Raw genomic sequence first — 19,317 nt, 5'->3', positions numbered from 1 at the left:
AACAAGGCCTTACCCGCGTTCGTTCGTTCTTTTTCTTTTCTTTTTTTTCCTAAAGAATTCTTGCCAAGAAGCACAAAAAGAAAGCGTGGACCCCCCTCTCGGTGAAATCGGTCACACACACAAAAACAAAAAAAAAAAGACACTAAACTGCAGAAACGCGGTAATAAAAGCCTTTTTAAAAATACGGTTTTACCCTCACTGTGTATACCATACATTACGTCCTTTTTGAATCATTTTACAGTAGTAGCGTAGGCGTCGCTTTCTCAAATGCACAATCCAGAACACTATGCTAATCACACAATCACAAGGGTCCTCCGAGTTGGGATCCTCCCCTCCCCACCCCCCACCCCACCCCACCCCCAGAAGGCCACAAGTGAGATATGAACTCGCGTCATCAACAACCTTTTTGCACGCATTAAAACGTTTTGTTTTGTTTTATTTATGTACATGTACATGCTACTGCGTTGAAAACGAAAAAGAGCAGTCGGAAAGCTTGGACTCCTTGTTCATTGCCTGCCTGAAGGACTTGGGACTAAGCGCTGCAGCCATCTGTTGGTCCCCCCCCGCCTTCCCTCCCTCCCTCCCTCCCTTTTTTGCCACTACATCCACATGTAGTGAAAGATTTCCCAGTCTCTTTTTATCAATATGTTGATATGACTGCACAAATTTGGGGTGCCTCTTGTTTGAATATCTCTAATATTGTACTGTACAACAGGTGTCAGTAGTTGCAGTAATCTGGTTTCTATCCCCTCTTGTAAAGTGGAGACTTGAACTGGTTCGTTTCACGCAGCCCTGAGAGGTGTAGCGGCGCTGGGTGGGGGGGGGGCGTCCCCCCTCCCCCTCCCTCGCTGAGCTCTTCGGGTTCCTCACTTGCCGTCTGTCTTGCTTTTTATGAAGCGTTGTTCACTTTTCTCTTCTGTCTGTTTTTGCCTTAGAGCTTTCTATTTTGGAATAAACGATGCCTAACTCTCCGCTGTGCTCCGTCTCTTCTCTCTCTGCTCCGTCCAGCTTTGCCCCCCCTCCCCTCCCCTCCCCTCCCCTCAAACAGGATCCATGTGGATCAAAGTCTCAGTTTATCACTATAGTGCTTTATTTGGTCAAAATGTGGGAACGTCCAAACAAAATCCTGTGTGTCGAAGTAGCTGGGTGGCTCAGTTGTCCGTGCTCAGAGCCGGAGAGCTGTGAGCCTCTTCTCTCTGAAAGACAACATAGAAATGGACACTTTCAGCACAAATGACGTGATCCTACATCTCTGGTGACGTGTTCGTCGCCACTGAATTTTTCTCTTAACCACCCGAGGGTCTGTCTACACCAACTTATATGGCCAATAGTTTTATTGGAAAACAGGAGTTTAGAGGGTAATTTCGAAACGTTGCCATCAAGGAGTGTATATAAAGGGAAGTCCTTCAACGGACGGCTGCGACCGATTTTTCTCTCGTCTCCATAGTGATTTGAAGTTTGTCTCCATGTGGCCCGCGGACATGGAGCCCGGTTTGATGGCAGAATCTAAATGGTCTAAATGTCTCAGGTGTAGTATTTCAAAGCTTTTTTTTTTTTTTTGACCATATAGAGACAGCTGAAATGAGGCCAATAAGACCAGCCCTCGCCAGCTGCCGGTACTCAGATTCCATTGAGGAGGAAGAAGACGAGGACCAGCTGTCGGTCCAGCGTCGCACTACAAGGTCGCCAACAGCTGGCGCCACGCAGCCGCCAATTAGTCAGGGTTTGGCTGGAGAAACGGCGCACTGTTTAACCGCAGTGTTTTTCCCTCTAACGCTCCTCGCGGCTCGTGTTTAAAGAGCGCCGTGATATAATTACCGCCCCTAATGCTGCTGTTGTGACTTCATATTCACCGCGTGCTCGCTGCCAGGGGCCGGCTTCACAAAGATGGGCTCAGATCTGACGGCTTAGATCTTGAGTTGTAGTAGTAGTAGTAGTAGTGAGTCAGCTAGACAGCTGTGTGCACCGGATTAATTCAGATGATCTTAAATGGGATTAACCTGCCATGGATTCTGGGTAAATGTAAGACTTCTTCAAACTAAGCCACGGCGGACTGGAAACAGTCCCGGAAACGGGACTCCGCTTGTTCCCCTACTGACCTCCATCTGCTGGCGGATCCAGCTGAGCGACTGTGTGACGCGGGTGTAAACGCCCGGCTTGTTCCTCATGGCGCAGCCGATGCCCCAGCTGGTCGCCCCGACCAGCTTCCACGCCGACGAGTCCTCGCAGGCCAGGGGACCGCCGCTGTCCCCCTGAGGAGACGCACGGGAGACACAGGTCACACAAGAGTGTCCCCCTCCCCCGTCTCGCTAAGCAAGTCTTCACAGCCTCATAAACAACATAACATTTGTTATTATAATACTTTTTGGGGGTATTTATATAACTAATGGGGCTTAGATTTATTTTGTAATGTATCTCTTTCTGCGGGAACATCATCCGGTTTATATTACACTTAAATATTAACTCGTGCCAAGTTGGATATATCACAGGAATTTGACTTTTTAAGAGATTATATCAAGAAAAATCTAATTCTAATATCTAATTTGAAAGCTTCCAGTGTAGAGAAGCTACTGAAGATATGTAGGAACAATATGGAAAAAAAAAAAAGAGCATTCCAGCTCAAAATACTACACAGAGTGAGTGTATCGCCTGGTCACCTTTGCAAACTTAAAGGTCCCATATTGTAAAAAGTGAGAGCCCCATGTCCTTGTTTGATTATAAAGCAGGTCTGGGTGCTGTATAAATACTGTGAAAGGATCAACCCAGAATGAATATATAGAGCTGGAACCCAGACCTGCTTTATAATCAAACAAGGACATGGGGATCTCTTTATACAGTGTGGGGCCTTTAACGCTTAAAGGAAACCCGTCTGTACCTGACAGGAGTCGGTGCCTCCCTCCAGGTATCCTGCGCAGATCATCCAGGAGGAGATGAAGCCCTGGTAAACCTCTGGCTGGTTGCAGGTCTTAGTGGAGAGGAGTGGCACCATGGCTGAGCGCAGAACCACACTGGTCTCTCCTGGGAGTGGGGAGGGGGGCACGCCATTTCATTTCAAGCATGTGTGGAAGTAAAGAAGTTGTAGCGACAAATGTGGGTGAAATAACTAGACTAGAAATCAGCTGTTCAGACTCGCCTTCGTCCTCAGTTGCTCCCCATCCAGAGATCCAGCACATGGTGCCCTCCTCGAACTCCTCCCCGTAGTTCGGCAGGCAGATGGGCTCCACGAAGCCTACACAGGAGGATTTTAATGAACTACATCGCCCAGAGTAACGGACTCACCGTTACGCAACTGTGTGTGTGTGTGTGTGCAGCCTCCAGCACAAGCTAACCCCCTTCACGCTCAAATGTGGGCGAGTGAATAAAGGCGGAGGCTAGCGGATGGGAGCCGGGGCTCAGTCCTCAGACACCTGATACGCATGATAACACTCAGCTGTCAGAGAGCGACAAACCTGAGAGGGAGGGAGAGAGAGAAAGAATCTCGACTTTCATTTGGAAAAAATAAAACGAGTTAAAGCAGACTCCGACATGTTAACCCAGCAATGAGCATATGCATTACATAAGCATAGGTGGGCTACCAACCTGGCAAAGTGGGCAACTACAATTTTTGTACGCATTTCTAAAAATTAAAAAAAAGAAGATAAAATGATAATCCTGTTTCATATTATTAGAAACCTCGGCACATAGACCAGTAATGGGCCTGGGCGGCACTGGCCCACCCACATCATTCACTGGCCCACTTAACTTAAACTTGTTGAATTTGTCTTCTGATAGGTGGGAAGTCTCTGAACTGAACTTCCTGGGTGGTTTTTCATCTTCTCACTAGTGCATGAAGCAACACCCCCCACCACCACCACCACCACCACCAGAAAGCTGCCCAGTACAACCACAGTTTGATCTGTCAACTTGAGCAGCTTCACCCGGACCCGGGGTGAGGCCGTGTGCCTTGCTAAGAACAGGGCACCTCAGATCCTGCCAGTCGAGATGTTGAGAGCTGTGAGTGGATGAATGGTAGAGCAGAGTACATGGATGAAAAAGGAGGGGGAGGGACGCCACTACCGTTGAAATCGAGCGGCGTGGCCAGTTTCATCAGCGCGACGTCGTAGTCCAGTCCTTTGGGCCTGTAGCGAGCGTGGTGTATGATCTGCTCCACAGCCAGGGACTGAGCCCCGTGGACGGGCTGCTCCGTCAGCCCCACGTGGACCGCCCACATGGAGGGGTCTGCGAACCTGCAGAGGAGAAGATCCAGTGAAGATGTATGGCAGTACATACTCCGATACTTTGAAAATCCTGAAAGGTGATATTATGTTCGTATAAAGGACGCCAAAGAGAAGAGAGAGGGAAAAGACGGAATGCTAGCTGATGCTAGCAGTAGCTGGCGGGTTCCCCTGATTTGAGCAAATCTACAGTCTGACTTAGAGCAGATGGGATGCTGTTCTCTTTTTGTCTTTCGAGGATGTTGATTGGGTAAAAAAATAAATACGTGTGTATATATATATATATATATATACACACACACATACATATATATTGATAGAGTCCTCCTAAATGGTGCTAAAGGTAAAGGTGCTTTAGGTTTTGAGTATGTATGATGGAAAACCAGACCATATACAGTGCATCCGGAAAGTATTCACAGCGCTTCACTTTTTCCACATTTTGTTATGTTGCAGTCTTATACCAAAATGGATTAAATTCATTTTTTTCCTCAAAATTCTACACACAACACCCCATAATGACAACGTGAAAAAAGTTTTTTTGAGATTTTTGCAAATTTATTAAAAATAAAAAACCTGAGAAATCACATGTACATAAGTATTCACAGCCTTTGCTCAATACTTTGTTGATGCACCTTTGGCAGCAATTACAGCCTCAAGTCTTTTTGAATATGATGCCACAAGCTTGGCACACCTATCTTTGGGCAGTTTCACCCATTCCTCTTTGCAGCACCTCTCAAGCTCCATCAGGTTGGATGGGAAGCGTCGGTGCACAGCCATTTTCAGATCTCTCCAGAGATGTTCAATCGGATTCAAGTCTGGGCTCTGGCTGGGCCACTCAAGGACATTCACAGAGTTGTCCTGAAGCCACTCCTTTGATATCTTGGCTGTGTGCTTAGGGTCGTTGTCCTGCTGAAAGATAAACCGTCGCCCCAGTCTGAGGTCAAGAGCGCTCTGGAGCAGGTTTTCATCCAGGATGTCTCTGTACTTTGCTGCATTCATCTTTCCCTCTATCCTGACTAGTCTCCCAGTTCCTGCCGCTGAAAAACATCCCCACAGCATGATGCTGCCACCACCATGCTTCACTGTAGGGATGGTATTGGCCTGGTGATGAGCGGTGCCTGGTTTCCTCCAAACGTGACGCCTGGCATTCACACCAAAGAGTTCAATCTTTGTCTCATCAGACCAGAGAATTTTGTTTCTCATGGTCTGAGAGTCCTTCAGGTGCCTTTTGGCAAACTCCAGGCGGGCTGCTATGTGCCTTTTACTAAGGAGTGGCTTCCGTCTGGCCACTCTACCATACAGGCCTGATTGGTGGATTGCTGCAGAGATGGTTGTCCTTCTGGAAGGTTCTCCTCTCTCCACAGAGGAACTCTGGAGCTCTGACAGAGTGACCATCGGGTTCTTGGTCACCTCCCTGACTAAGGCCCTTCTCCCCCGATTACTCAGTTTAGATGGCCGGCCAGCTCTAGGAAGAGTCCTGGTGGTTCCGAACTTCTTCCACTTACCGATGATGGAGGCCACTGTGCTCATTGGGACCTTCAAAGCAGCAGAAATTTTTCTGTAACCTTCCCCAGATTTGTGCCTCGAGACAATCCTGTCTCGGAGGTCTACAGACAATTCCTTTGACTTCATGCTTGGTTTGTGCTCTGACATGCACTGTCAACTGTGGGACCTTATATAGACAGGTGTGTGCCTTTCCAAATCATGTCCAATCAACTGAATTTACCACAGGTGGACTCCAATTAAGCTGCAGAAACATCTCAAGGATGATCAGTGGAAACAGGATGCACCTGAGCTCAATTTTGAGCTTCATGGCAAAGGCTGTGAATACTTATGTACATGTGATTTCTTAGTTTTTTATTTTTAATAAATTTGCAAAAATTTCAAAAAAACTTTTTTCACATTGTCATTATGGGGTGTTGTGTGTAGAATTTTGAGGAAAAAAATTAATTTAATCCATTTTGGAATAAGGGTGTAACATAACAAAATGTGGAAAAAGTGAAGCGCCGTGAATACTTTCCGGATGCACTGTAGATATAGCTTTTATATATATATATATATATATATATATATAGCTTATATGTATGTATATATAGAGAGAGAGCATATATATATACACACACATATAAAAAAATAAATGTATATGCTGTAAATGTGTAATACATATACACATTATTTCAGCACTTCCCAGCAGTTTATGACAATTATTCCGAATGGTATAGTTCATTGAAAGAATCCAGCATGGACCCGTGTAAAGTGGCAGAAAATGGAGGGATGGATTAACCGATTAAAAAAAAAAAAAAAAAAAAAAAAAAAAGATGAATTAATTTAAATTCATGTATGTTTTTGCTTTGTCCTAGCTACTGTAGCTAGCAGGAGTGTCAGTGCAGTCTGTTTGAAGACTAAGGGGGGGCGGGTGCTCACAGACACTTTTTTTTTTTTTTTTTTTTAAAGGAGCCCCTCAATTAAATATTGTTAGAGACATGCAATGGTCAAAATGAGCTATTTCCACCAAAATTATAATTCAATAATATTGCCTACTGTGGCTTTAACTGTTAATAAAAATATCATTTAAATAATCTTTTTTATGTACCCGAAAAATCATGCAAAGGAGGCGAAAAGGTGCTTTTAAGCCCCGAGTAGTGTCTGCAGTCTCCCTCTCAGGCTGCCAACGGATCCTAATCAACACTTTTATCAGCTCAACTCAAGTCTGACGGCAGGACAGCCAAGAGACACTGTTCAGACGCATTTTAGTGAGAAAATACAACAGAATTGAATGTTATTTTCCCTCTAAAAATGTGGAGCTTTAATTAGCAGCTCTGCACCAACTGATTGGTAATTTGCCGCGCTACACATCTCCTCTGGGCGCCTGTGCGGTATTAACATCTCATTCCGCGTGGGACTCACCCGTACACGCAGTGCGCCGCAGTGAGGATCCAGCGCGACGTTACGATGGAGCCGCCGCACAGGTGCTCGCTGCCGAAGTGGAGGCTGACCTGCCAGGGGAACTGGCCCGGCTTGGAGATGTTACCGCCGACGATGCGGGTGTTGTACCGGGGCCTGGAGCCGCACTCTGGGGACAGATGCGCGGAGGGTCACCGCGGAGGCTCGTGACATGCTCAGAGGACTTTTACCAGAAAACTCAAGTTTATTCCCATGAAAAGGGTTCAGAGAAGCTTTAAAAGCTTCAAAAATATTGATCCAAACGGTCGGCTATGGGAGGCGCCGACCACAAGTATCAGTGTTTAACCCCTAGTGCAGGCAGACACGCATGCACAAATACATACAAGCCACGTGAACACGCTCGTGCACACAAACTGGTTCCACAATCAGTTCTGTTCAGTTGGGGGAAGAAATTTTCTTTCTTAAAAAAGCATCATGATAACACACATTTGCATGCCATGCGAGACACGCGAATCACTCAGCCTGCGGCTCGTTTTCTCACCCAGACATTTCAGAGTGGTCACCTTCCCCGAGCTGCACTGAGTCTTGCTGGCGACACAGGAGGAGGAGGAGGAGGAGGTCAAATCACAGAGAAGAGTACTACAAGTCAAGATTTTGATGTGCAGCGACTCTTAACAGATCAGGAAACAGAGCGCAGGACTCCGAAAGCTCAAATGTAGAGGAATATTTTATTACTGGTCCCCTTCTGGATTACAAAGCAGGTCTAGTTGCTCATAAAATACTGTGAAGGTATCCCCCACCAGCGGGGCCGTCTGATCCAGGCACATCACCACCCACCAAGTCTTAAGTTATTGGGCCCCTCTGCTCAGGAACTACTCTTGTTCAAGTTTGTCTAAAACGGCTTGTTTCAGACAGAGGGGGGGACTGAGGGGCTGCATGAAGGGCCAGGAGAAGTTACATAAGGGCTTTTTATGAACTGTGAATCACGCAAAGCTGCTCTAGCGGAGTCCCAGAATAAAAATATAGAGCGGGAAAATGAGCACAACATGGGACCTTTAAAAACACCTTTTGAACACAGTGAATAAACAAACGCCACGTTATTTGCAGATCGAGCGGGAGTCGGCTCCATGCTACTCTTTGAGCTCAAAGCAGATGAAGAGGAACGACACACACACACACACACGTCCAGTAGTAATAGAGTTGCTCAAACAGGGAGGGGGGGGGGCGTGCTTTGTACCTGAAGGCTGTAGCGTTCTGGAGTTTAATGATCTGTGACTGGCTCAGGTTGATGGACACCACGTTGTACTGAAACTCCTGCTCGATGAAGGTCAGAGAGACGAAGAACGACTCCACGTACCTGTCGGACACACCGACGATGAGAGATGTTGACATTTGTTGACATTTGAGCCCAGCAACTGGCCTCCATGCGAAGCCCCGAACCTCCTAAAAGTTCTGTACATCGCGCTTTTGATTCGCTCCGACGCGAACTGAAAATCTACTCCACTTCCATGAAAGTGACACCACGGACACTTAATTGAACTTTTCGCCATTAGCTCGCCGTAAAAAGGGGTCATCCGGCCCAAACGAAGTCGAACCAGGCTCAACCGGAAGCGGCGTCATCTGGCAAAGGCGCTGCGTTGGCTGATCGAGCACGAGCGAGCGCGCATGTCCGTGGTGGTTATAAAACCGGACCTCTGTGCAGTGTTTCGACACCTCATGACCCTTCAAACTCACAGATCTGTTACTCGAATTGGACTTCCTGGATAACATTTGTATAAGAAACACATCCCACACCACCGCAGCCCCCTTGCCTTTAGGCTTTTCACACTGCACTTAGCCCCAGGCTAAGGGAGCGGTTAGCCCCAGGCTAAGACAGCTTTCACCCTGGCACAGTCCTCGGACATTCCAACCCCCGACTTTAGCCTATAGGACTTGCTGGGTTAGGGTTAGCCCCCGGAGTTTGCAGGCTTCAACTAAACCGGTAGGTGCGATTTATCCTCTGGGGACCACGTCTTGTCTCAACAAAATGCCTTGGCGGTCCATCGGAACAACTGTTGAGATGTTTCATGTACTGGACCGCTACACCGGTGGGCCGCTGTCATAAACTTGTGAGCGCCGCGGGGCAATCCAGATCGAGTAAACAAGCTGGAAGAAAAAGGAGGGCCGTGGACGCGGATCTCCCAGCACGCCGTAACGCGTGGATAGAGCTAAGAAAGCGCTGAGAAAACAAGGGTCAGAACCTGGAGTATCCTAGCTGCTTGCAGGCAGAGACCCCCAGCCAGTTGTTCCAGCCATCCGAGCAGACCGTCCTCCATACTCCACCTCTCTGGACCTGCAGGACCGAGCTCCTCCCACTCAGACGCACTGACAGACAGACAGATAAGACAAGGGTTATACAAATAGGAGAAGAGGTCCACTCACTATCTCGCCCCCGAGCCTTCTGACTGCATCTCAAAGTCTGGTTAAAAGCCTCCTCTCGATCGCCCCCCTTCGTGGCTGGCAGCAGTATAGGTCATAAGCCCCGCCCCCTCCATGTCAATTTTATCCAGTATGAATCCAAGTGTTAAAATGAGTTGACATCTAGCAAACATCAAATAAATTGAACTGCTGCTTTAGTGGTGTCTCTGAAAGCAGCTGGGGGGGGGGGGTATTATTATATATATACTATTATATACTAACTCATTCCCATGCACGCGTGCGCCTCACCACAGCCGAGCTCGTCCTCTCCGTTATCGCAGTGCGCTTCGCCGTCACACTGAGCCGAGGTGCTGATGCACTGAGGCGACGAGCCGCAGCGAAACTTCCCCACGCAGCTCAGACCCACTGTGGACAGACAGACAGACACACACACACACACACACACACACACACACACAGAGAGATCAAACCCAGATTGAACGATAAATCCCTGTTTCCTCAATAGTACAGTTATTCTGTTAACAAAGGACCGATTTCTTGTGCGTTTCACTCGTGGGTAATAAGATGAGCAATGCTGTATGGAGGGACGTCACACTGCTGCAAGAAGGAGGTGATGAGACTGAAAACAACCCTGACCCGCTGATAATAGTGGAGGTGGATTTGAATGCAGAAAGCTGCATTTTGTTCATCTCTACTGGGACCAACGGTCTTCCAACGGTTCTGATTCGCGCTCCAATCCAGAAAGGTGGAACCTTCTGTAGAGTCGATGCGATTGGCCAGTTACGTGCTAGCTAACCCCTGATTGGTTGTTTGATTCAGACCTGGTCCAGTTTTTTTTTTAAAGGAGCCCTTCAATTAGATATTGTTTGTGACATGCAGTGGTCAGAATGAGTTATTTCAACCAAGATTATAATTCAATAAAATTTCCTACTGTAGCTTTAACTCGGGATTCCTGGTACCAGGAAGCTGGCTCGCTTTCGACCAGGGTTGATCGCCGCGGTAACCTATGCCGCAAGGCTAACCTGCTTTGGTGTGGGTTAACTTCAGAGGATTGGATCTAAACCTGCTAAACAGCCCCCGACTACTGACCAATAGGATCACTGGGGGAAAAAAATGAGTCGTCATTCTTACAGGATCCTGACTTTAAGTAATAAAATGAGATTATTTCTGGTGTTTCTACAGCTTGCAGGAGTACAGATAGCCAGCGCACTCGGGCAGTGAGATGTTTTTCAGTGTTTTTGCTCATTTGATAACAATAAAGTGCTGGCCTTTAGCTTTAAGATTGTTTCAGGGTATTATGGAACTCCAAAACAGCCAACATTCGATATGTATGCATGTAAATATGGCATTCTGAAACAGCCAATTGGCTTCACGGGGCACTACTGGCCATCAAATTAAAGCTGGAAGTGGAAGACAATGTGTCGGTGACCTCATGCACTCTGACTGCACTGCGTGGGCAGGACCTAAATTGTATAACAGGTAAGGGCCGCATCAAATATTGATAGAGCGAAGGCAGTCCACGCTACAGTGGCTCCATTATTGCCAAACGGGCAAAGTCCACGCAGCGCAGAGCTCCTTACCTCCGAGGCCGATGCCGAGGACCAGAGTGACCACCACCACCAGGCATGACGCGATTAGCAGCTCGAAGCGGTGGGCCAGCAGTCTGTCCTTCCAGCTTTTCTCCCAGTCGTCCTCTATTGAGACAAAATCGTTCTTGAACATCTGCAGTATGTATTGCACAATATGAGCTACCAACAGTTGCGCCATTGTATGAGATTTCCATCATCTATGAAATAAAGGTAAGTCTTTTAAGACAACTCGCTAACATATAGTTTCATTTTTTTTTTTTTTTTAAACGGCTCAGTAATTTCCTCAAACAGGTGGCCACTGCAGTTTTTAGCAAACGTTACTCAAACAGAAGGAAATGGTGCGTTCGTTGGGGACTATTTTCAGCAGAGGATTAATACACATTTGGTGCTCTGGTATGCATTTCTGGCTTGTTTTTGGACAACAAGGAAGCTCTGTGGCACATAGGAATAAGATATATCAGGCTTTGGATACACACTTACAATACTAACAATACTTGTTAGTAGGATACGTCCATTGATAGGTCTTTGGGCGGCATGGTGGCGCAGTGGTTAGCACTGTCGCACGGGAAGTGAAGCTGGTTAGAGCGGGTTGGGGGTTCGATCCCTGGCTGCCCCCGTCATGTCGAAGTGTCCTTGAGCAAGACACTGAACCCTAAGTTGCTCCCGATGGAGACCAGCACCTTGCATGGCAGCTCGGTCGACATTGGTGTGTGAATGGGTGAATGAGACTTAGCTGTAAAGCGCTTTGGGAACCGTGAAGGTTGAAAAGCGCTATATAAGTGAGATCATTTACCATTCATTTCATTTATTTGGAGTTCCATACTGTATGTGCTATTTGGTCCCCTGTGCTTTATTTTAAAAAATTGAATTGCATTGAGTTTACTTTCTATCATCTTTTTCAGTTTTGTTTCTACGCACGGCTAAACTAACCTGTAAACCTCTTGATTATTGATCGCATGGTCATTCACTTCTAATGAAGGCATCTTAAAAGCTGAATAAACATCCCACAGATTTGCTTGTCTTTTGTCTTTTATGAAAAACGAGGATCAAGGAACAAAGAGCTAAAGACTGGCAGACGTAGTGCTATTATCCTCGTAACACAGCAAGTCAGTCACATCGTCTCACGTTTCAAGCAGATCCTACCGTAACTCTACCTTTGTGCGGTAATCTCCACATCCATTGTTGCAGGATGTACCATTATCTCAAGAACATCACAGGGTCTCACCGTGGATAAATGGCTGCACCTTGGTGATTGGCATGGTCGGGCTGGGTGCTGCCGGAGGTCGGGGCTCTTCGGGTTTGGCGGAATCGTTCTCCGATTGGGGGTCAGCAGCAAAGCTGCCCAGGGGGCTGACGTTCAGTGTGTTGGGGGTCTCGACAATGGGGAGGTCTTCCTCTGTTACCGAGACCACCTCTATCCTGGAGGGGTCGGGTTGCTCGGGTGCCTCTGTTTTAAGTTCCTGAATGGGGGCAACGTAGAGGGAAATGTTCCATAGGACTCTAACAGCTTATGATTGCTTTAACAAGTGGCATCGACTGAGCGATCTGTGACAGCAGAGACGCACATGAAGACTTTATCCAATATTTCTGAGATATATGGACACTAAAGTTCCTCCATTTTGAAATGAATGCATCACATCCCTTGACAGCATGGCATTCCCAGAGTTGGGACACCAAGACTCTGCTACCACAGATGTACATTTGACATTTGTTTTACATATTCTTTTTATAGTGGACCTCCAAACTGTCACCCATTAAAAAGTAGATAAAGCTATATCAAGACTACATTCTCTGGACAAAATATTACTTTGCTGTTTGCCCACCAGCAGATTACAACTGTAACTGGCGGGCTTGGGGTCCCAAGGACCAAGGTGGACCTAAATGAGTCAGATGACCAAATTTAACTACAACCAAAACAAGCCCTGAAACCTACAGTGAACAGGCCCCCTCCTCTGTGGCCTATGGTAGGGATACCCTTGCCCACATCCTGTACAGGGAGCAATAGAGTGCTGCAGGAATGAGTCCTAAAACCCGGAAATGAGTTCCCATTTTTACACTTCCCTCACCTTGAAGTCAATGGGTTTTTGGTTAGATGCCTGAAATAAGGTCTGTGGTTAACACAAGCTTAAGAGATTTTCAGAAATACATCAGCAGATACCCCCACTCGTGAATTTTGAAGGTTTTACGTGTTGCTAACAAGCGGCTTAATGAGACTACAGAGGTTGTCGTGGACAGTAAATGTCTTTACGCCGAACATGGAAAGTCATCTACTCGCTAGTCCTCCTTTACAGCCTGGTTGTGTTTATACTCTATGTGTCTATATATCTATATCTATCTATATTCTCTTAAAAGTGAAGCTTAGCGGTGGTGACGTTGAAGTAATGCGACCGTGGTGTAGTTCTCTCTCTAACTCCCTTCCACCCCACTACAACTTACCCCCACCCCCCCATACACACACCTTAGCATAGCCTATTTTATTGCTCTCATCCTCCTCTCTTCTCTCAAGTAATACACGCTCACATAGCCGTGTTTCCATCACTTCAGAGGACATTACATTGACTTACATTGATTTCTTAGACACTTACCCTAATACTTGCCTAAACCTAACCCTTCAATCCTAACCTTAACCTAAACCTAACCTCACCCTAAAATGAAATGATTTGCGTTATGGGGACTTGCGTTTTGTCCCAAAAAGGAAGACCAGTCCCCACAATGTGACTGTGTAAACAGCTGTATGTCCCCACGACACGAATATACATGCTCACACACACACACACACAAAACTCTTGCCCTCATCAATAGTCACATTATCTTTTTACCTCTGTCACTACCGCTACTGTTCTCTGTCGCCATATGTAGCAATATGTGATTTAATATGTCCAATTTTTACACATTTTTACATTTTGTTAATATGTAGATGTTCTGATGTGTTCTCTGTTAATCGTCACCTGCTGTAGTGGATCTTTAAAGCCAAAACCAGTGGGCCCTGACACACAGTTTCCTTTTAATGTATCCTCTTATTTATCCATCTATGGAAGAATGTTCTGTCCATCAACAACAGCTATTGTTTCAGCACTCATTTCACTGGCTGTATTTCGTCCACTTACTGTTGGGGGAGCGGCAGTGTCGGCAGCAGGATCTGCAAAAAAAGAAAAAAGAGATGAGAAACGGGGGGATAAGTCGAGATGGGGTCAGACAGAGAAAATGGAAGTAAAGGGAAGAAGAAATGATGAAGAAAAGGGGGAGGAAAAAAACAACCAGGAATCCTCAAGAAAAAGGCTGGATGAGGTTTATTCCTGGGTTATGTCCAACGTACTGATCTCCACGAAGCTTTTCGTCATCGTGCCATCGTCCACGCTCAGCTGTGCTTTGTCCAATACCATATCCCCCCCCCCAAAATCCCTTTTTCGGTCTCCTTCCTCTGTTTTTTTTGTCAGTTTTTCTTCCCCCCCCTCTCTATCCCTCTCTCTGTCTTAATGGCTGCCCTCCTGCCGTGCCTACACTTTGGTACAAAGAGACACCTGAGCAGGTGAGTGCTGCTGCTGCTGCTGCTGCTCGGAGTGTGTGTGTGTGTGTGTGTGTGTGTGTGGGGGGGGGGGGGGGGGGATCAGGTGACCCTGCACCTCTCACTCTGTGGGTAGGATTACATACTCGCGTGTCCCCAAAGAGTCCAGGGAGGCAGGTCGAGGAGGCGGGAAGCTGCAGGTCACTGCCTGGACACCGTCCAGTGGCTTCACTGTCCAGCTGCTTCCTGCAAATTGACCTATGCACTGCTACATACAATAGTCAAATATCTATTCAAAATGTCCTTTAAAGGGTTAGTCCTCCCCGAGCAGAGATGTTTTCTCCTGCCGTCCCATACAGGTGAGTGAAATTTCGACTGTGCTGGTTGAAAAACGGTGGGAACTTTCGCTCCAGCAGTTTCAGGAGGGACTACAGAAAGTAGCTCCAATGAAAACTGTTCACAGTGGAACAGTCTGTGGATTGCCCAGAGGGACTTGTATTGGGGGACGAGACAGAAATCTCAAGACCTAAAAACCCCAGGCGATTAAAGCTAAACCTAGCTGGGTGGCAGGACACCACTAGGTGTGAGTAAGAGTTGTTGTTTCAAAGTTCTTAAAGTTCAACCTACTTTATGCCCCAAGTCATACACAGGTACGACAAAGTATTTCTTGAATACTGAAATAATTACTACATTAAATAATAATATGCAGGCATTCAGCTTAGCTTAGTTTAGCTTAGCCTGGCCCAGTTTGGTGGAAAGTTTGTTTTTTCTTGAAGATCCAGTCCACCTCGCCACAGACTACTTCACACAATATGATCATCCATCCATTTTCTATAACCGCTATATTCTTTGCAGCATCACGGTGGAGGCTGGAGCCGATCCCAGCTGACATCGAGCGGGAGGCGGGGGGGGGGGGGGGGGGGGACGCCCCGGAACAGGTCGCCAGTCAACACAATATGATTATGAAAGATGAGATATTTTATTTAACACTTGCAATGCATTCTAAAACAAAAATAAATAAAGCTACGTGAACAAAATAAATAAGAGGAAGGAGGTACAGAGAGTATAAACGACTTCTTTTCTGAAGGCATTTGCTTTTTCACTGCGGTCAAACGAGTCTATTTCATGTGGTCATCCATCAACATTTCTAAAATACAGAGGATTCTGTGTCATCATTTACACTACTGACCAAACCCTTCACATTTGGTGGACAGTTTCACAGAGTTTCAGGTATGTGACTTACATATGGACCCTTTTAGTGCAGTACGTCATGATTACATCGTGGCGTTAGCTGGAGGCAAAACACTGAATAATCTCCCCCCAAAAAAAAAAAAAAACTCCCCCAAAAAACGTAAGGTTAAATAAAGTGTTGTCTGTTGTAGGTACGGATAACTTTATGTGTCTCAAGGTTTGTCACGCCCACCTAATTAGAAATTGGGAAATTGAGGAATAGGTGATTTCTCTCTTTACGCTAACTCTTTTAGCGCATTGGCTAACTTTGTTAGCTAGTTGTACGGCCAGAGACAAAACTAGTGTTGTACATGACCATTCAGGACGTAGTTATAGGCATCTAAAGATTTATACGCCCTCAGTGTCTTTTACACGCTTGGGAGGTGTAGTGCTAAATCTTGTCAGATCGTCCATCCACTGAGTGAGCGTGTACGGGGTGTTAATGTTGACTTTAACCGCGTGAGTGGCCGTACATATTCAGAGAAACTCCTATTTTCTTCAGTCATTGTTAAAACAACAAGCCAACAAAACGTCCTAGCTAGCGTTAGCTTACGTGTTCAGGGAATTATTCTGCCTCCACCTACGCAAAAAACATCATAATGTTTACTAACAGAAAAGGGGTCTATAGAACATAACATATATAATAAGACGTAAGTAGAACAAGCTGTAAACACAACATTGATATATTATCACCTCATGAAGTTGTTGTAGCCTATGTGTTAGCATTAACAGTTGGCTATAAATATCGAGCAACTCGGCAACATCTGGAGTCGTGTTTGCCCACCTGATGAACGTTAAGTCCAACACTCACTCTCCCTTTAGCTCTGTTTTGGTCTCTACCAACTCCTGAGACAAATATCTGGCTCTTTAGCTGCTGTTTGGTGCTGAGCAGGTGGTGTACTGTGGCGTTTATCAGAGCTTTCACGCTGAAAACAGCTGCCTGCAGGCTGGAAATTAGCCTCTAGAGGCTAAAAAGCTCTGCGGAGCTGATGGGAACTGACCGGTTGGTGAGAATTCTCTGTCACCTTTTCCATTAATACACAGTCATTTGATCCAATATAAAAAAAATATTCATAAGAGCACCTTTAAGGACTGAATAAATTAAGCTAGTTTCAGTTATTTGACATAGTTTGAACAGCATTTTGTCCCATGGTGGTAAACCCATATGCACTACCATTGTATCCATTCCAAGTGATTGGTGGCACCATACCAATTTACAGTAAGTAAATCTCCAAAGAATCCCAACCATTGGATATAGTATTGTTCTAGTAGTTTACAGCCTTAGGCCCAGTCGTTGTGTGGAGGACAGTTTTCTCACAAGCAGGAGACACAAACTTGAGCAACCATATTCCTAATTTTTTTGCAGGTATAGTGGACCCCGATCACGACGTCCTCCGAGGTAGAAAGTGGGTGCAGGACTGGTGGCGGCCCACGCTGTTGCCCTTCCTGAGCTCCCCCTTGTGGGAGAGGGCCAGATAGACGCCTGGGTGAGACAGGGAGGAGTAGGTGGTGTAGTGGTTCTCCTCCAGGTTCTCCTTCAACAGGCAGTCGTCGGAAAACTGCTCCTGGAAAAAAACATTTGATATTCTTTTGATTGTGTTGTGGTAAATGAAGTGTTTTCTATTCCATCCCTTTATGCAGCCCTGTGCTTAGTGTTTAGTTTGACCCATGTCTGTATTACTGGTGTGGAGCTGTGAAGAGGGCCACATACCACTCCATATGCCAGTCCTTCTCCGCTCATGCAGAGGTACAGGCCACTCTTGACTCCTCTGATTCCCACCACTCCATGTTTCATGGCAAACACCTTCAGCCAGCCTTGAGGAGGTGGAGAAATGCGGGGTAAAGCAATGCATAAAGGCTTGGAGCTGGGCCTAATATATTAGGGCATATCTCATATCTATAAATGAAAAAAACCAAACAAGAATACTGCCAACCAAAGTGTGTGTGTGTGTGTGTGTGTGTGTGTGTGTGTGTGGGGGGGTCATTCATGTGGACTGAACTCACAGTACTCAGTGGGTTTGTGGACACCTCCCACGGAGCCGCTGGGCAGAATCTGGAGATGGTAGCCAATCCCAACACGGCAGTAGAGCAGCTGCTGCTTGAGCCCTTCTCTGATTGGATGAGGACCAGAACCTGTATTACAAAGAGATGATTGGCTATTGGGAATAGATAACACTTTAGTTGTCCTACTGGATGGTTTCCTGAAGTGATTTACAAGGGAATTCCCGTCAGTATCTCATAAACTGCCAGTCTGTCTACGTTATTGGAGCGCTCTGCTCAGGAACTACTCTTCCAGTGTTTGGAGGTGGTTCAGTTTGTCTAAAACGGCTCGTTTCAGACAGAGGGGGGGACTGAGGGGGGGGGGGGGGGGGCTGCATGAAGGGCCAGTGGAAGAGAAATGAGGACTTTTTATGAACTGCGACTCATGCAAAGCTGCTCTAGCGGAGTCCCAGAATAAAAATACAGAGCTGGAAATGAGCATGACATGGGACCTTTAAGACAGACGTGACTAAATGTGATCTGCCCCTAAAAATGTCATCTATTATGATCATCTATTTTTATTTGTTCCATGTAAACGAGTTCATGATAAATAATTATAACATGAACACGCGCTGCAGCTTTAAATAGGTTGTTTGCAGTGTACTTGGCTGACATGATAAGAGCTAAAATATATAGTGACACAAAAAGGTTAAAGGTTAAGGGGCAAAAATAAGACTTTGTTGTGCGCTTAGTAATTTTACTTTATGTTTAAGTTACGTTCTGTTCGGTATTAAGATTAAGACCGCAGTGAAGCCATAACAATAAGGGACAGGGAACAAAGAGGGACAGTTCTAACTGAATTACATTAGGGAATAAGGAAAAAACCCAAAGCACTTGGGGTAAATACCTTCATGTAAATCAAGAGAACTTCTGTTAAAAGACGGTTTCCATCCCGGGAGCAAAGTCAAAACAGTTTCCCAGGTGCCCGCTCACCTTTTCCCTTCAGCAGGGAGTCCCTCATGTGCAGCTTCCAGAGGCCTTGGAGGCGAGCGCCGCGGTGGTCCTCGGGCGAAACCGCCGGCTCTTGCTCCTTCCCCCCCTCCGGGCGATGGCACGTCGCGCTGAAAACCAGGAGGAGCAGGACGCCGGGCAGCGAAGGATTCATGGTTGAAACACGTCAGGCACCTCCTGCCAGCAGACCAAGCAGCGATGTCCCACGAACGGTCATGTCCGCTCGGCGATGGGCAACAGCCTCGGGTCCAGGTTTAGGTTCTCCTGTTGAGCTCCACTCGCCTCCTCCGCTCATCCCCTCTCCGCTACACTTCATGCTTTTATGTCCTCAACGCCTCTCTCTACACTGAAGCGCTGACGGACAGGGACACGGCGAGATACTCGGCTGTACGCCGTCATTATCAGTGACATATCAGCAGTGCTCCCAACAACAGCCTTAGAACGCACGTGATGCGAAGCTGCAGAC

The 19,317-nt window shown here is 46.5% G+C and overlaps 2 protein-coding genes across 2 annotated transcripts; both read right to left on the bottom strand.

The window, feature by feature from the left end:
• Positions 1–1,151: 1,151 nt before the first annotated feature.
• tmprss3a (transmembrane serine protease 3a) lies at positions 1,152–14,466 on the bottom strand. The gene is made up of 14 exons (XM_070914938.1): positions 14,442–14,466; positions 14,233–14,264; positions 12,351–12,585; positions 11,117–11,230; positions 9,825–9,941; positions 9,359–9,482; positions 8,356–8,475; positions 7,660–7,706; positions 7,122–7,287; positions 4,057–4,226; positions 3,134–3,229; positions 2,876–3,018; positions 2,100–2,252; positions 1,152–1,196 (listed from the first exon to the last, which is right to left on the bottom strand). The coding sequence occupies exons 1-14, from the start codon at positions 14,464–14,466 to the stop codon at positions 1,152–1,154; spliced, it is 1,587 nt and encodes a 528-aa protein (XP_070771039.1).
• Positions 14,467–17,242: 2,776 nt separating this feature from the next.
• Positions 17,243–19,005, bottom strand: fgf9 (fibroblast growth factor 9). The gene is made up of 4 exons (XM_070914937.1): positions 18,834–19,005; positions 17,865–17,993; positions 17,572–17,675; positions 17,243–17,425 (listed from the first exon to the last, which is right to left on the bottom strand). Exons 1-4 carry the CDS (start codon positions 19,003–19,005, stop codon positions 17,243–17,245), a joined length of 588 nt encoding a protein of 195 aa, XP_070771038.1.
• Positions 19,006–19,317: the final 312 nt, after the last annotated feature.

Source organism: Enoplosus armatus, chromosome 11 (assembly GCF_043641665.1).
Source record: "Enoplosus armatus isolate fEnoArm2 chromosome 11, fEnoArm2.hap1, whole genome shotgun sequence".
Classification (NCBI taxonomy): domain Eukaryota; kingdom Metazoa; phylum Chordata; class Actinopteri; order Centrarchiformes; family Enoplosidae; genus Enoplosus; species Enoplosus armatus.
The sequence above is the reverse complement of the archived record's forward strand: the minus strand, read 5'-3'. Positions and strand labels throughout refer to the sequence as shown.

Excerpts from the sequence above, each read along its gene's own strand:
- fgf9 (XM_070914937.1), bottom strand. The coding sequence starts at position 19,005 with ATGAATCCTTCGCTGCCCGGCGTCCTGCTCCTCCTGGTTTTCAGCGCG. Across the intron at positions 17,994-18,833 it reads CTCCCTGCTGAAGGGAAAAG|GTTCTGGTCCTCATCCAATC; the intron begins GTGAGCGGGCAC and ends TTTGTAATACAG. Across the intron at positions 17,426-17,571 it reads AAGGACTGGCATATGGAGTG|GAGCAGTTTTCCGACGACTG; the intron begins GTATGTGGCCCT and ends GTTTTTTTCCAG.
- tmprss3a (XM_070914938.1), bottom strand. The coding sequence starts at position 14,466 with ATGACGAAAAGCTTCGTGGAGATCA. Across the intron at positions 11,231-12,350 it reads GGTGCAGCCATTTATCCACG|AGGACGACTGGGAGAAAAGC; the intron begins GTGAGACCCTGT and ends TTGTCTCAATAG. Across the intron at positions 7,288-7,659 it reads GACCACTCTGAAATGTCTGG|AGTGCGGCTCCAGGCCCCGG; the intron begins GTGAGAAAACGA and ends ATCTGTCCCCAG.